This window comes from Girardinichthys multiradiatus, chromosome 1 (genome assembly GCF_021462225.1).
Source record: "Girardinichthys multiradiatus isolate DD_20200921_A chromosome 1, DD_fGirMul_XY1, whole genome shotgun sequence".
Classification (NCBI taxonomy): domain Eukaryota; kingdom Metazoa; phylum Chordata; class Actinopteri; order Cyprinodontiformes; family Goodeidae; genus Girardinichthys; species Girardinichthys multiradiatus.
Window position 1 is genome coordinate 20,904,489 of NC_061794.1, and position 12,302 is coordinate 20,916,790.

General features: G+C 39.2%; 1 protein-coding gene across 1 annotated transcript in view; it reads left to right on the top strand.

The window, feature by feature from the left end:
- cntn3a.2 (contactin 3a, tandem duplicate 2) overlaps positions 1 to 12,302 on the top strand; it is a 62,910-nt gene that overhangs the window by 8,561 nt on the left and 42,047 nt on the right. The window contains exons 3-8 of the mRNA XM_047374338.1: positions 812 to 987; positions 4,274 to 4,369; positions 4,923 to 5,126; positions 5,909 to 6,011; positions 6,331 to 6,515; positions 8,014 to 8,150. Of these exons, the coding sequence (XP_047230294.1) occupies positions 812 to 987; positions 4,274 to 4,369; positions 4,923 to 5,126; positions 5,909 to 6,011; positions 6,331 to 6,515; positions 8,014 to 8,150 (901 nt within the window). The remainder of the gene's footprint in view (positions 1 to 811; positions 988 to 4,273; positions 4,370 to 4,922; positions 5,127 to 5,908; positions 6,012 to 6,330; positions 6,516 to 8,013; positions 8,151 to 12,302) is intronic.

Genomic DNA, 12,302 nt, shown 5'->3' on the forward strand with positions numbered 1-12,302 from the left:
AATTCATCATTTGAAAATGGAAAGAGTATAGCCCAACTTCAAACTTACCAAAACCATCTGTCTACCTAAACTGACACGCCAGACATAAAAATCATTAATGAGAGGTCATGTGGGTGCTACCCTGGCATGGAAGTGGGTCTGACTTGCGGGTTTTTTGTCATGGGGTGCTGCAGCCGTTGGCACTTGGGTGGGGGTAGGCTTTTGACTGCAACGCCCTCTTACCTGGCTTGCTGCTGCTCCTGGCTGTTATTGGTTGGTGCGGGGCCGGGCTCCTGACGGGCTTAGGGCCTGCTCTTGCTCCCCATGGGATGGCCACCTTCGCTCCAGGTGGAGGGTGTCTCTCAAGTGTCTCTGGCCTGGCAGGAGGGGGCTGGTAGTTGTGGTGGCTGGAGCTTGGTTTGCTGGGGGTTTGGGGGCACGGATGCGGTAGACTAAGGGTGCGGTACTGAAAGGCTGGGTCGACCTGCAGGTCATAGAAAGTGGCAGAGGCCAGTTGTGGAGCCTGCCCTTAGTGGGGAATTCCCCGCCACACCACGTATATGCAACACCACACAACAGTAGGGTCTTGGGTTTGCAGTGATGTAGCTTATTGGCATGAGGAGGGCAGAACCATACAGTGTTCCCCCTTTCCTTAGCCTGGTCCAAAGAGCATGCATTATTTTGGGAGGCACTGTAAATCTCCTATGTAGTAAATGTTTTCTTCCACTGTTCCGAGTTGTGTTTTCCATTCACGCCTTGCAACACCACCATGGTTGCTAGAAAGACTGACGGCACATTTTGCCGCCGACTGATGATGTCTTTGCTCTCACAGATGGTCACTAAATGGGACTTTCATAAATCTGGGCCTGGATCGTCGGCGGCGCCTGTCTGGGGGCAACCTCATTATAGGCAATCTGGACCGCTACCAGGACGTAGGGATGTATCAGTGTATGGCTTACAACACTGTAGGAGCCATACTCAGCAGGAGAGCGCGTCTACAGTTTGCCTGTAAGTTAATTAAAATGTTTGGTGTTTTTACTCAAAACTGCATCAAAGCTCTAGTGTAAAATGAAAAGTAATTGGAATAAAGCAATGATGCAGTCCCTATGTTTCACTGTGTAATCTCTTGCAGACTCTGCTTCTGTGATTTCGCTCTTTCTGTAAACCTGTCAGTGCCCTTTTCTCAGTTTTCATGGCATGCATTAGATATCTGTTAATTAGGCCAGTGAGCACTCTGGCTTAATCATGCACTTTTTTCATGACAGTGCACGGGATTAACTGAAAATGACATTAGAAGAAACAAACACAAAGTCAGCCATAACACTTTATTGACATTGTATAGGATTTTCACAGGGCCAAATGTGAGGTGCTAAAAGATGTGGCCTAGGAAAATAACACTGAAAGAGATTGAGAGGTTACATCATGCATTTTGGGAAAAAAATGCATTGTTTTAAAATGTTAGGCTAAGATAGTAAGAGTGGATCACTAAGAGTGGATCACTAATGCCAGCACGGTGTAGGAGGGTTGTTGATGTGGTTTACATATTGAACAAGGTTGGAATAGTTCTGGATTTTTCATTATAGTTTAGTTTTATTTTGTTCTGACTTTTTTTAATCTAATTCTGTTATGTTTAAATTAGTTTTTAGAGTGAGTTTGATAGTTTTTATTAGTTGTTATTTTAATAATGCTTAGTTTTAGTTTAGTTCTTATTAGCTGAAGTACTAGTTTTAGTTTATTCCTCCGTTAATTTGTAGGTGCAGGATTCAAAAAGGTCAGCATATCGTATTTCCGTACATACAATTATGTATGTATTGGTTAATAAAGACTCACAAGATACTGTTTTCAAAAAATGTATTCAAATACTGTTGAACAGCCAAATGTTCACAAAAACAGTCCACGATAGCAGCCTTAAATGCAAAATGTGTGTAATGGAGTTTTGAAAATTCAATCTGGAAGACTCACCCCCTCCTCTGCTCTGTCCAATGAGTCCACCATGCATTCCCACTCCAGCCAATCAGCATCAAGTCCAAATTTCCTCTTCAGCCAATCACAGTCCAATGCTCCACTTTAAAGATCTTCACTCACAGACTTCCTCACTCTTCAAGTTGAGCTTCGACCCTCCTCCTCCCCATCTCCACCATCTGGCTTCCTAGCTCCTCCTGATCTCCCTACCTCCTCAGGCCTCCACTCCACCACCAGTCGGATCCCAGGGGGAAGATATAATTCTATTCATAAGTTGTTCATTCAAGCTCACGTCATTCTCAGCATTCGTGTCTTCCTCCGGGGTCCGAGCATCAAAGAAATAAATATTCGTAAATAAACCTCTCTAATCGCCACCTATGTGTCTTTTCATTGTGAGTCTTACAGGATTGAAATACCGCAGCTGCTGAATATAGTCCATGAACTAAGGACAGACGTGAACATAATGATATCAATAAATACATTAATACTACGCAATATAATGTAAACTTAATCTCACTCACATAGTCCTGTGGACATGCCAGTCTCAGAAAACATATTTACTAGCGCATCCTCCCGCTTGCGTTCCTGTGTATTTGGCCAGCAGCTTGGTCGACGGTGGAAGCATGCCATTATGGTTGTTTCCTCGTACTCTAAATAGGACTCTGGCGCTTTCTCCCAACTTAACATTAGTGCATAATAAAGTACCACGTTGTGTTAGTCGATCATCTAAAAATCCAATAAAATATAATAATAATTCATATCAGTTTGCAAGGCTTCTAAAAAATGGATAAACATGAACAAAAGGGTATTCTGTTGATAGTTTTAGTACGTTTTAGTTGTTTTAAAAACACACAAGATAATTGTAGTTTTTTCCTTTAAATTACAGATTTTATTTAGTTCAGTTACCGAATTTGTTTTCTCAATTTCATTTTTTTTTTTTTTGTTCATTTTCACTAACTATAATGCAATACAGTGTTTGATAGCATGCCTGAGTTTAATCCACTTCGAGTAATCCACAACAAAAGGTGGCCAAGGATAACCTTACTCTTCTTTGCAAAGCTCTTTTGCAGCATTCTAATTGCTACTGAAAGGTTTAAAGGTCAAACCAGTGTAAAATGTTATCCATCATTTATGTAGCTTAGTTCTTACAGGGGATACATCAAAGTTTTTACATCTTTTCCTTTTCATTGGTGCTCAGGATCATAGCTCATTTTGTTATATACAGTCCTATGTCTGAAATGTTGGGGGCTGAAAAAACTTTATAAAACCTAACTGCTGTGAATGGAAGCAGCTGAAAGTCTCACTTTCTTACACATAATTAGACCGTGTTTTTACATGAGGGCTTAAATGTGCTGCAGTAAACTAGCTGTCAAGACATTTCTTGGAGGTCACTGTCTAGCCACCAAACATCTGAAAATCCACCTAAAGTTAGTTTTCTTAAAACATGTTGTTTGGCTGTAAGAAGTCACACAAACAAATGTTGTGTTTGGAAGGGAAGTCAAAATACTGATTCATTGTCATTCATTGGCTACTAAGAAAAAAATGAGTCCCAGCTGCAGCTTATTATCTTAAAGCAGGCAGTAAAGAGTGGTCATTGATTTGTTTTAAAACTGAGAGTTGTGGACACCAGAAATGTACTGACAGAAGTGACACAAATGAATATTATAAAACAACACATTTTCTTAACAGATAAAGTTTATGCTGACAAGCATCAGTTGCCTCAATGGTCTCGCTGCTGACTTCCTGCTTTAGTTATCTTTTGTCACTATGGCATGAGCTGTGTTTTATCCTCTTTCCTGAGCCTTGCGTTGCTCCTTTCCTTTAAGCCAAGTTATATTTAGGTTGTAAAGATATGTACCTCCAAGAGCTCTTTTTCTGTCAAATAACAGTTTTTTTATATTGAAAGTTATAGAACAGCCATTTATTCATGTTGGGTTTCCTGGCATTGCAAGATGATATTTGCTATTTAAACTTGAAAACAAGTTAAACTGAGACTTCGGAAAGGTCTCCTCCATTACTTTGCTGCCTAATGTGTTTACAAAATTATTCCCCTGAGAAAGGCGAAGCTAACTTTTCTATTGTTGAACATTGAGGTTTGAGTCTTAACATTTCAAACAGCCTGACAGCACTGTATTTGGTAATAAATAATTGAATCTGGGTACATACAATTTGTCTAATAAGCTCGCACACAGTACAATTTAGATCGAGCAGATTTCTTTTTCATGTGTCAGTAACTTACAAATTTGTTGTTCCACACATAACTGTGTTTTCACTTCCTTAATAAAAAAAGATCCAGAGCTGATTGTCGTTTATTTCTTTTGTCTGTCCTCAGACTTAGATCATTTCAAAGTTCACACCAGAAGCGCTGTGTCAGTCCGAGAGGGACAAGGAGTGGTGTTACTGTGTGGGACACCAACTTCATTTGGAGGTAAACTCTCACGGGCAAATTTATGAAGCTGTTTAGAGGTGCTAAACGTTTACAAATGTGGGTTTGCTTGTCGTTCTAATTCTGAACATGGGTACAAAGGCAGGTCTGCTCCTAAAAAAACTACCAAGCAAATACCGTCCCTCTGTGCTGATGCAGTTAGCCCACATTTAGATAAGGCTTTTTGAATGGATTTAAGAGAAAGTCCACTCATACTTATGTATATTTATGCAAATTAAAGCCAGAGGGAATAGCTTGGCAGAAAAAATACAAACTGCTGAAAACTGGTGGTAATATTGGAGCAAGAGAAGAAAAAGGGGGAAAATGCAACCTGCTGCACTGACGGCTCTATAAAAAAATGGTTCTATAAGGTAACAAAACATTTGTCCTCTCTTTTTGTGAGTTCTGCCTATTTTTGACCTTATTATTTCTAATCAAACAATGATCTAAATCAAGTTTGAAATCACGTTATCAATGATTAATTAAAATTTTAAATCACATCTAATAGCACAATGGGTCGATCACTTGTTCGGATGCATTCTTGTTTGTCTTTCAGATCTTACGTATGCGTGGGTCTTCAATGAGTATCCATATTTTGTTCAGCAAGACAATAGGCGGTTTGTCTCCCAGCAGACAGGAAACCTTTACATAGCTAAGGTGGAGCCCTCTGATGTGGGGAACTACACTTGTGTGGTGATGAACAGTATCACAAAAGGCAAAGTTCAGAGCTCACCTACGTCTCTGATCCTCAGGACAGATGGTAAGATCTAGCGTATGTTCATGACGTTGTGAAAAGTTAGTTCCTCTTTTTAAAGTCCCTTTTATCACCAGATTAGCAAAGAACTCTCTTTGCCCTGTTGTCCATCACTTCACCCTGACTCCCAAAAACTCAGTGTAAATAGTTGATGCTCTACAAAGTCCCCAAATCTCCCCCTTTGTTGACTTTCATATAAATTGCATTCCCTTTAAAGGCCTTCCTCCTGCTTTCACTTGAATTTTCAGGATTGTTCTTGGCGCTCCGTTGTTCTGTTCCCTGTTATGGTTTCATAGAAAGTGTGAATAAAGATTGCCTCAAATGAATTAAACATGAATCATACGTCACTGGTCCATTACATTGAGTGTTCTGGTGGCTCAACCAGTTAGTTTCCACTCAGTGTACTGTACATGTAGCTGCATAAATTTAAATCCCATTGCATCACTGTCTGATCCCCATCTTCTGTGCCTTTCTTGCATACTGATATAAACAATAAAACTGCCTGCTCAAGCTTTGAAATAATAGATAAGAAGCTGCTGACTAAAAAAACAAGACATTAATTCCCCCCTCCCTTGCTGAGGTTTAAATTACCCCTTGCTGGCATGCATAACATTGTGTGACTGTACATTTAAGTGATCCACTGCTAAGAGTTTGCACATTAGAGAATGTTTGTTCATGTGTCTTTTATTTGTCCTCAGCACCATTGCTTGAACTGCTGTGCCTGTAGTATTGTTGGGAAGTTATAAATAATAGACGACTGAGCAGGTTCTTGTGCTTGCTCCTTACAGGAGTGATGGGTGAATACGAGCCAAAAATAGAAGTTAATTTTCCAGACAATGTACCTTCTTCGAAAGGATCAACAGTTACTCTGGAGTGCTTCGCCCTTGGGAAGTAAGTCAAATTCCTTGAATAGTGTTTTAAATTTTCCTTAGTCAATCATTCCAGACGAGAAAACTTCAAATTTAAAAATTTAAAAAGATATTCTTCTGGCAATTATATTTCTCAGTGTGTGGAGAAAAAAAGTCATAATTGGTTTTAAGAGTCATGCTGAAAAGCTTTTATTTTTTCATGGTTGGATTGGGCCTAATCTGAACTATTCATCCACAAAAAAAGGCTTTTATACTCTGTCAAATGCTTCATTATTGCTGGATCATTACAGGAACCTGCAACCCAAGCACATGCTAAGGTTCAACTACTTTTTCTGTTGCAGCCCCGTCCCAGAAATCACCTGGAGGAGGGCTAACGGAGTCCCGTTCCCCAGCAAGGTCAAAATGAAGTACTCAAATGCAGTGCTGGAGATCCCCAGCTTCCAACAGGATGATACGGGAGGGTATGAGTGCGTGGCCGAGAACAAGATGGGCAGGAACACGGCTGCTGGTCGACTGGCTTTTTATGGTACAGTGACTTTAAGTTACCTTGTTCAGATAGACAAACTATTAAAAAATGTACCTACACAAATGTTTAACTCATTTATTTAGCTGATAAATTGGCATGCCATAGCTGATAAATCTTAGGATGATGTTTATCAGGTCCTTTATCAGGTTCCTGTTGAAGTTTCTTCACAATGTGATTTCAGATTCTGTTCATTTTGCATAAAAACCTTTGCATGCAAAAACTGCATGAATAAATGAAGCAAAAATCAACAAACAGTTGCCAGATACTGGACTGAAAATGGGTAAATAGAAATCAAAGTAGTAAGATCTTCAGAAATTTAAAAGACGCTTTATTCAGACCCACTTTACGAACCATAAAAATGTCTTGCTCAATGGAAACATTGTATAATGATTTAAGACTTTTGCACAGTCCAATAATTGGTTCAGTTTTTGCAACACATTGTCATTCAGAAATGGAAGAAACCAACTTACATATTTCTGTTTTTAGTCATGTATTTATGTTATGGACTTTCAAAAAAAAAACTCTCCTACTGAAAGTTCCTCTATGGGGAAGTTTTGTTGTGATATCTGTTTAAATTATCTACCTTTACATGGGAGTTTTCTTCTTCATTTTTGACAAGCTCATATTATAAATATTTACAAGTTTAGTGGTTAGCTGTGTCGCCTCGCAGCGAGCCGGTCTTTCGGGTTCTAACCTGACTGTGTGGCTTTTCTGTTTAAGTTTGCATGTTCCCCCTCATGCATGTGTGGGTTTTTTCAGCTTTTCTCCAGAGTCCGAAAACAACCGGAAAATAGATGTTCCCCCCATAACACGTTAAGTTGCTCATCTTATAAGACAGATGGTTTTACAATTTGATGTTAGAGCTTAAAAAGTGAAATTAAGTACAAAAAAGTCAGCTTGGTTTTCATATTAATTTTATTATTTGAGTGCGTTGAGGTTGTTCTAGTTTAAATTTGGCCCCTCGGCTCATGCCAGCTGCTGTGTTTTTTTGTGAATTCATTAAAGAAGCAAAAAGGACACCTGTGACATTGAAACTGACAGTGTGCACGTTGCCTGCAAAGGGGATGTGCTTATTATGAGCCCTGCATTCTTCCCATAAAAAAACAACAAAAAAAATATGAAAAAGTTGTGCATATGTAATGCGGAAGGTTGTGTTCAGAGGTGATGGTTTTTCTACACACACTTGAGGTGACAGGTTGGGGTGAGTGGCAATGTTGGGTGCACTCCAACAGTGGTGAGAAATTTTCCGCTTTGTGATTCAGTGTTTAATGGTAATCTTGTGTTGCCACAGGCTTGTGAAACATTTGAGTGATAAAATATTCAATCGCTTCTCCTCCAGCCCCTTAAAGACAAGCCCTTCCCGCTTGCGCTGGCAATCTATGCTTCCTTTGAACTATTTGGAAAGCAGCATACTCAATGGCCCGTTGCCGCCTCCTTGAAAAGTGCTTCCCCTGGTCCATGTGAGATGTTTCACGAGAGGGTGTTTCTGTGTCCTCAGCCAAGCCTCAGTGGATCCAGACCATGAAAGACACTGCCATGGCCATAGAGGAGAGGTTACACTGGGAGTGCCGCGCCAACGGCAAGCCCAAACCCTCCTACGCTTGGCTGAAGAATGGCCAGCAGCTCCAATCAGAGGTAACGCCAACCTTTTTTTTTTTGTTTAGATAAGCTCGGTGCAAGAACTTGTTGCTGGTTTTTCCAGAGTGTTAGATGAGAGTCTAAACATCTAGCGAAGGTGTGCCAACGATGATACTTGGATTTTACTGGGGCTGGATCAGCTTCACCTTGGCAGATTACACCATCTTAGAAAGTGGATCAGTCGAGTTCCCAAGAGATTGCTCCATTTCGTTTGAATGGAGTCGAGAGTTGTTTTTCATTATTCATGATGCATATTTAAGCTCCTTGAGATTTAGGGACAATGGGCTTAATCTACTGTGAAATATACTATATGAAACTGCACACCTGAGTCTAAACCACAAGAGACATATTCTCAGCTCAGCTGCTTTAAACTTGGCTGATTTTTACTGGCTGCTGTGATGTATTTTTTGTTTTATGATACACAGCGAGGCACACTGAATTACACAGCACATATAATTACTTTTTACATCTTTATTAAAGAGACATTATTAAATGTCACTTTTTATTTTCTTGACACTTAACATTTATCAGATGAGAAAAGAGCATCTACAGTGCATTGCAAAAGTATTTATACCCCTTTAACTTTTTCACGTTGTGTCACATTACAACCAGAAGAAGCATTGCATTTTAATGGGAATTTTTTTGGATAGACCAACAAAAAGTAGTGTATGCCTGTGAAGATCTTACAGCCAAAATTGTACTTCAAAAAGTATAATAGTCCATTCCTTATTTGCCAAATACAATAAGTGCAGAAATAGAGATTTTCTAACTTAGTCCAAATACTAAAAAGGCTACACCACACAAAAACTGCAAGGCTGGTTTCAGTATTATGTGGAACCTACAAACATAGCAAGACTACTATTTAAGCAATTCAATACAAATGCCAAAAACTGTAGTGTAAAATGTGTAGTAACCCTGTAATACTATTCAGATGTATCTTGTTATAGCACAGACTGCAAATGACTGCTCGTAACATAGTGCATAATAAAGTACCACGTTGTGTTAGTCAATCATCTAAAAATCCAATAAAATGTTCTGTTTGCAAAATGACAGAAGGTGACAAAATTCAAAGGGTGTAAATACTTTTGCAGGGAAATGTTCATTCAGTATCAGATGCACAGCCTATGATACTGGTAAACAAGCAAAGGTGTATTATGAAAATGCACATGTAATAGCCTAGACTACAAGTGTTTATTGGTCTCTCATAGTACTTGACCTAAGCACCCATGGCAACAACAGCAGCCTTGAGATTTCCTAGTGATTCCTACAAGCTTGGTACACCTTTTCATTTGGAAGCTCCTTCCTGTCTTCTTGACAGGAATATTTCAGTTTTACCAGATGGGACGGGGAGCAATAGTGCTGAACCATTTTCAAGACTCTCTAGAGACCTTGGTTCAGATCCATTTCTCACTGGGCGATTCCTGAATAGTTCTAGATCTCTCCTGAAGCAGCTTTTGTGTTATCTTAGTTCAACACACAGGATGTTGTCTTGTTAAAATGTAGACATCAGATCATAGCTTGTGTCTATCCCTCTATGATAAAGCTGTTATAGGTGGATTGCTGCATTGATTGTTCTTTCATCTGTACAAAGAAACTGGTGTCATTCACATTGACCAAAGATGTGTTGGTTACCGGCTGATTGCAGCCCTTCATTCCTCTGTATTAAACTGTATAGGCCCTCAGAAACATTTTTATTTATTTCCACAGATCTGTGCCCAGAAACAATCTTATCTCACATCTGTGGACACTTCACCTATATCTCACATATGCTACCATTTATGAGACTTGTTTTATTAACCTAATTATACTGCTTTCCACAACCGTTGAGACCTCTGATAATGTCCTGTCTTTCCCATTTTGAAGAGTGACTAAGAGACATGGCTGTCTGTGTTATTCTTAGCCCATGGAACAAGGAAGTCAAGAGTTGCTAATTAACAAAACATTAATACTACGCTGGTAATGTTGTGTAAACAAACTAGAGTATCATAGTATTTACACAAAAAGAACACACATTGTGCACAATTTGTTACATTTTCAGTATTTTTTTCTACTTCGGTGGGCAGTAAATAATGAATATGTTTCTATTTCTGATATTAATTTGATTTTATTATGTTCTAGCACTTAAAAAAAGTGGAAAGTATAGAACTTACTGTAGATTTGGTTGGATTTTTTTCTGTGAAAAAAGTAGTATAGACAGGCATAGCCAGTGCCTAGGTAAAAAGATGATAAAACAATTTTAAATATGACTATGTCCATATTTGAGAATAAGACATGTTTAAATCACTTTTGGGTTGCTTTGATATTTGGACAACCTAGTTTCCCAGCCTTACCTGAATGCAGCATGTGCAGCTGATGGGAAAATCCCCTTTTATCGACAGGATTCCTCTAAGTTGCATTTAATGTATCGCGTTTGTGCCGATTGTATGCTATGGATATATGGAGGTAAATTTGTCTCAATATTATTCAATCAAACAAAAAACTAATCTCAATCAAAAAATATTAAGTTGTGATCAAAACTTTCAGAGTTGTAACAATTTTTTTTATTATGGAATATTTTATTTTGGGGAGAAAAAAAATTGTTTGAAAAAACCTTTTTTGATTAAAATAACTCATTTTTTCTCATGAAGAGAAAAAAGTTATTTGCAAAACATAAACTTTTATTTGCGCATGTCAAACATCTTTGGTTACGACTCTCACTCTTTTGGTTTTGACTCTCTGTTTTTGGTTGAACTCAAATAATTTTGAGTGTTGGAAACATGAACATCCTGGGCGGGGCCTAAAGACGAACGCTGTAAGACATTTCCCTATTGGTTAGGCAGACAAGCACGGAGAAGGCAGAGTCAGTGGAAAACGTAGTCTTTAATTTAAAGAGTCCACTTACAGATGGTCGAGGTGCAGGGTAACAGGATAATCCTGATTACAAGGCATCATTTCAAAATTGGATCAAACAGGATCTGAAGCCAGAACGAAATCCAAAGCGAAGAACATCAAGTGACATCAAAAAGACATGATGACACTGCATGGAACAAAGGACAAAGACAAACTTAAATACAGACAAAGGTGGACATGAAACAATAGGGCAGGTAATCAGGGAAAACAGACACGTGTGGAACAGGCGAGCGGGAAGACAGAGGGGCAGGTGAACCAGATAGGGATAAACGAGAACATGGAGGAGCTAGATGAGGAACAAACTGTAAACAAACCCAGGGCACCAGAACACATGGGAGAGAACAGAGACAAGAAGGACAGGGCAGGAAATAAACTTCATAACTAAAAACAGGAGGAACAGATCTAAACAGACATTCATCAAACCCATAAAACACAGAGCAAAGCAAAACCTAGACAACCTATAAGGAAAGGAAAACACACCTGAAACATAGAACCACGAAATAACCATGCACTGAAGTAAACAGAAAAAACACCTGGCTGAATAATCGTAAACAAACACCAAACCAATATTCCACATCGTGACAGTTTTCTCCACTGTAGCTACATGAGAAACCAAAGTTCCCTAATAGGAGAGATTTTAAAACAAGGTTGACTTAATAAAGATCATAGGTGGCACTGATTTAGTTTCTGCTTCATAACTCCCCCAGTTTTTTTATGATTTAAAATATTTCCAAGGAATAAGTGTGGTAACATTCTTTGAGCCATCTGACCCCAACTACATATACAGGGGTTGGACAATGAAACTGAAACACCTGTCATTTTAGTGTGGGAGGTTTCATGGCTAAATTGGACCAGCCTGGTAGCCAGTCTTCATTGATTGCACATTGCACCAGTAAGAGCAGAGTGTGAAGGTTCAATTAGCAGGGTAAGAACACAGTTTTGCTCAAAATATTGAAATGCACACAACATTATGGGTGACATACCAGAGTTCAAAAGAGGACGAAATGTTGGTGCACGTCTTGCTGGCGCATCTGTGACCAAGACAGCAAGTCTTTGTGATCTATCAAGAGCCATGGTATCCAGGGTAATGTCAACATACCACCAAGAAGGACGAACCACATCCAACAGGATTAACTGTGGACGCAAGAGGAAGCTGTCTGAAAGGGATGTTCGGGTGCTAACCCGGATTGTATCCAAAAACCATAAAACCACGGCTGCCCAAATCACAGCAGAATTAAATGTGCACCTCACCTCTCCTGT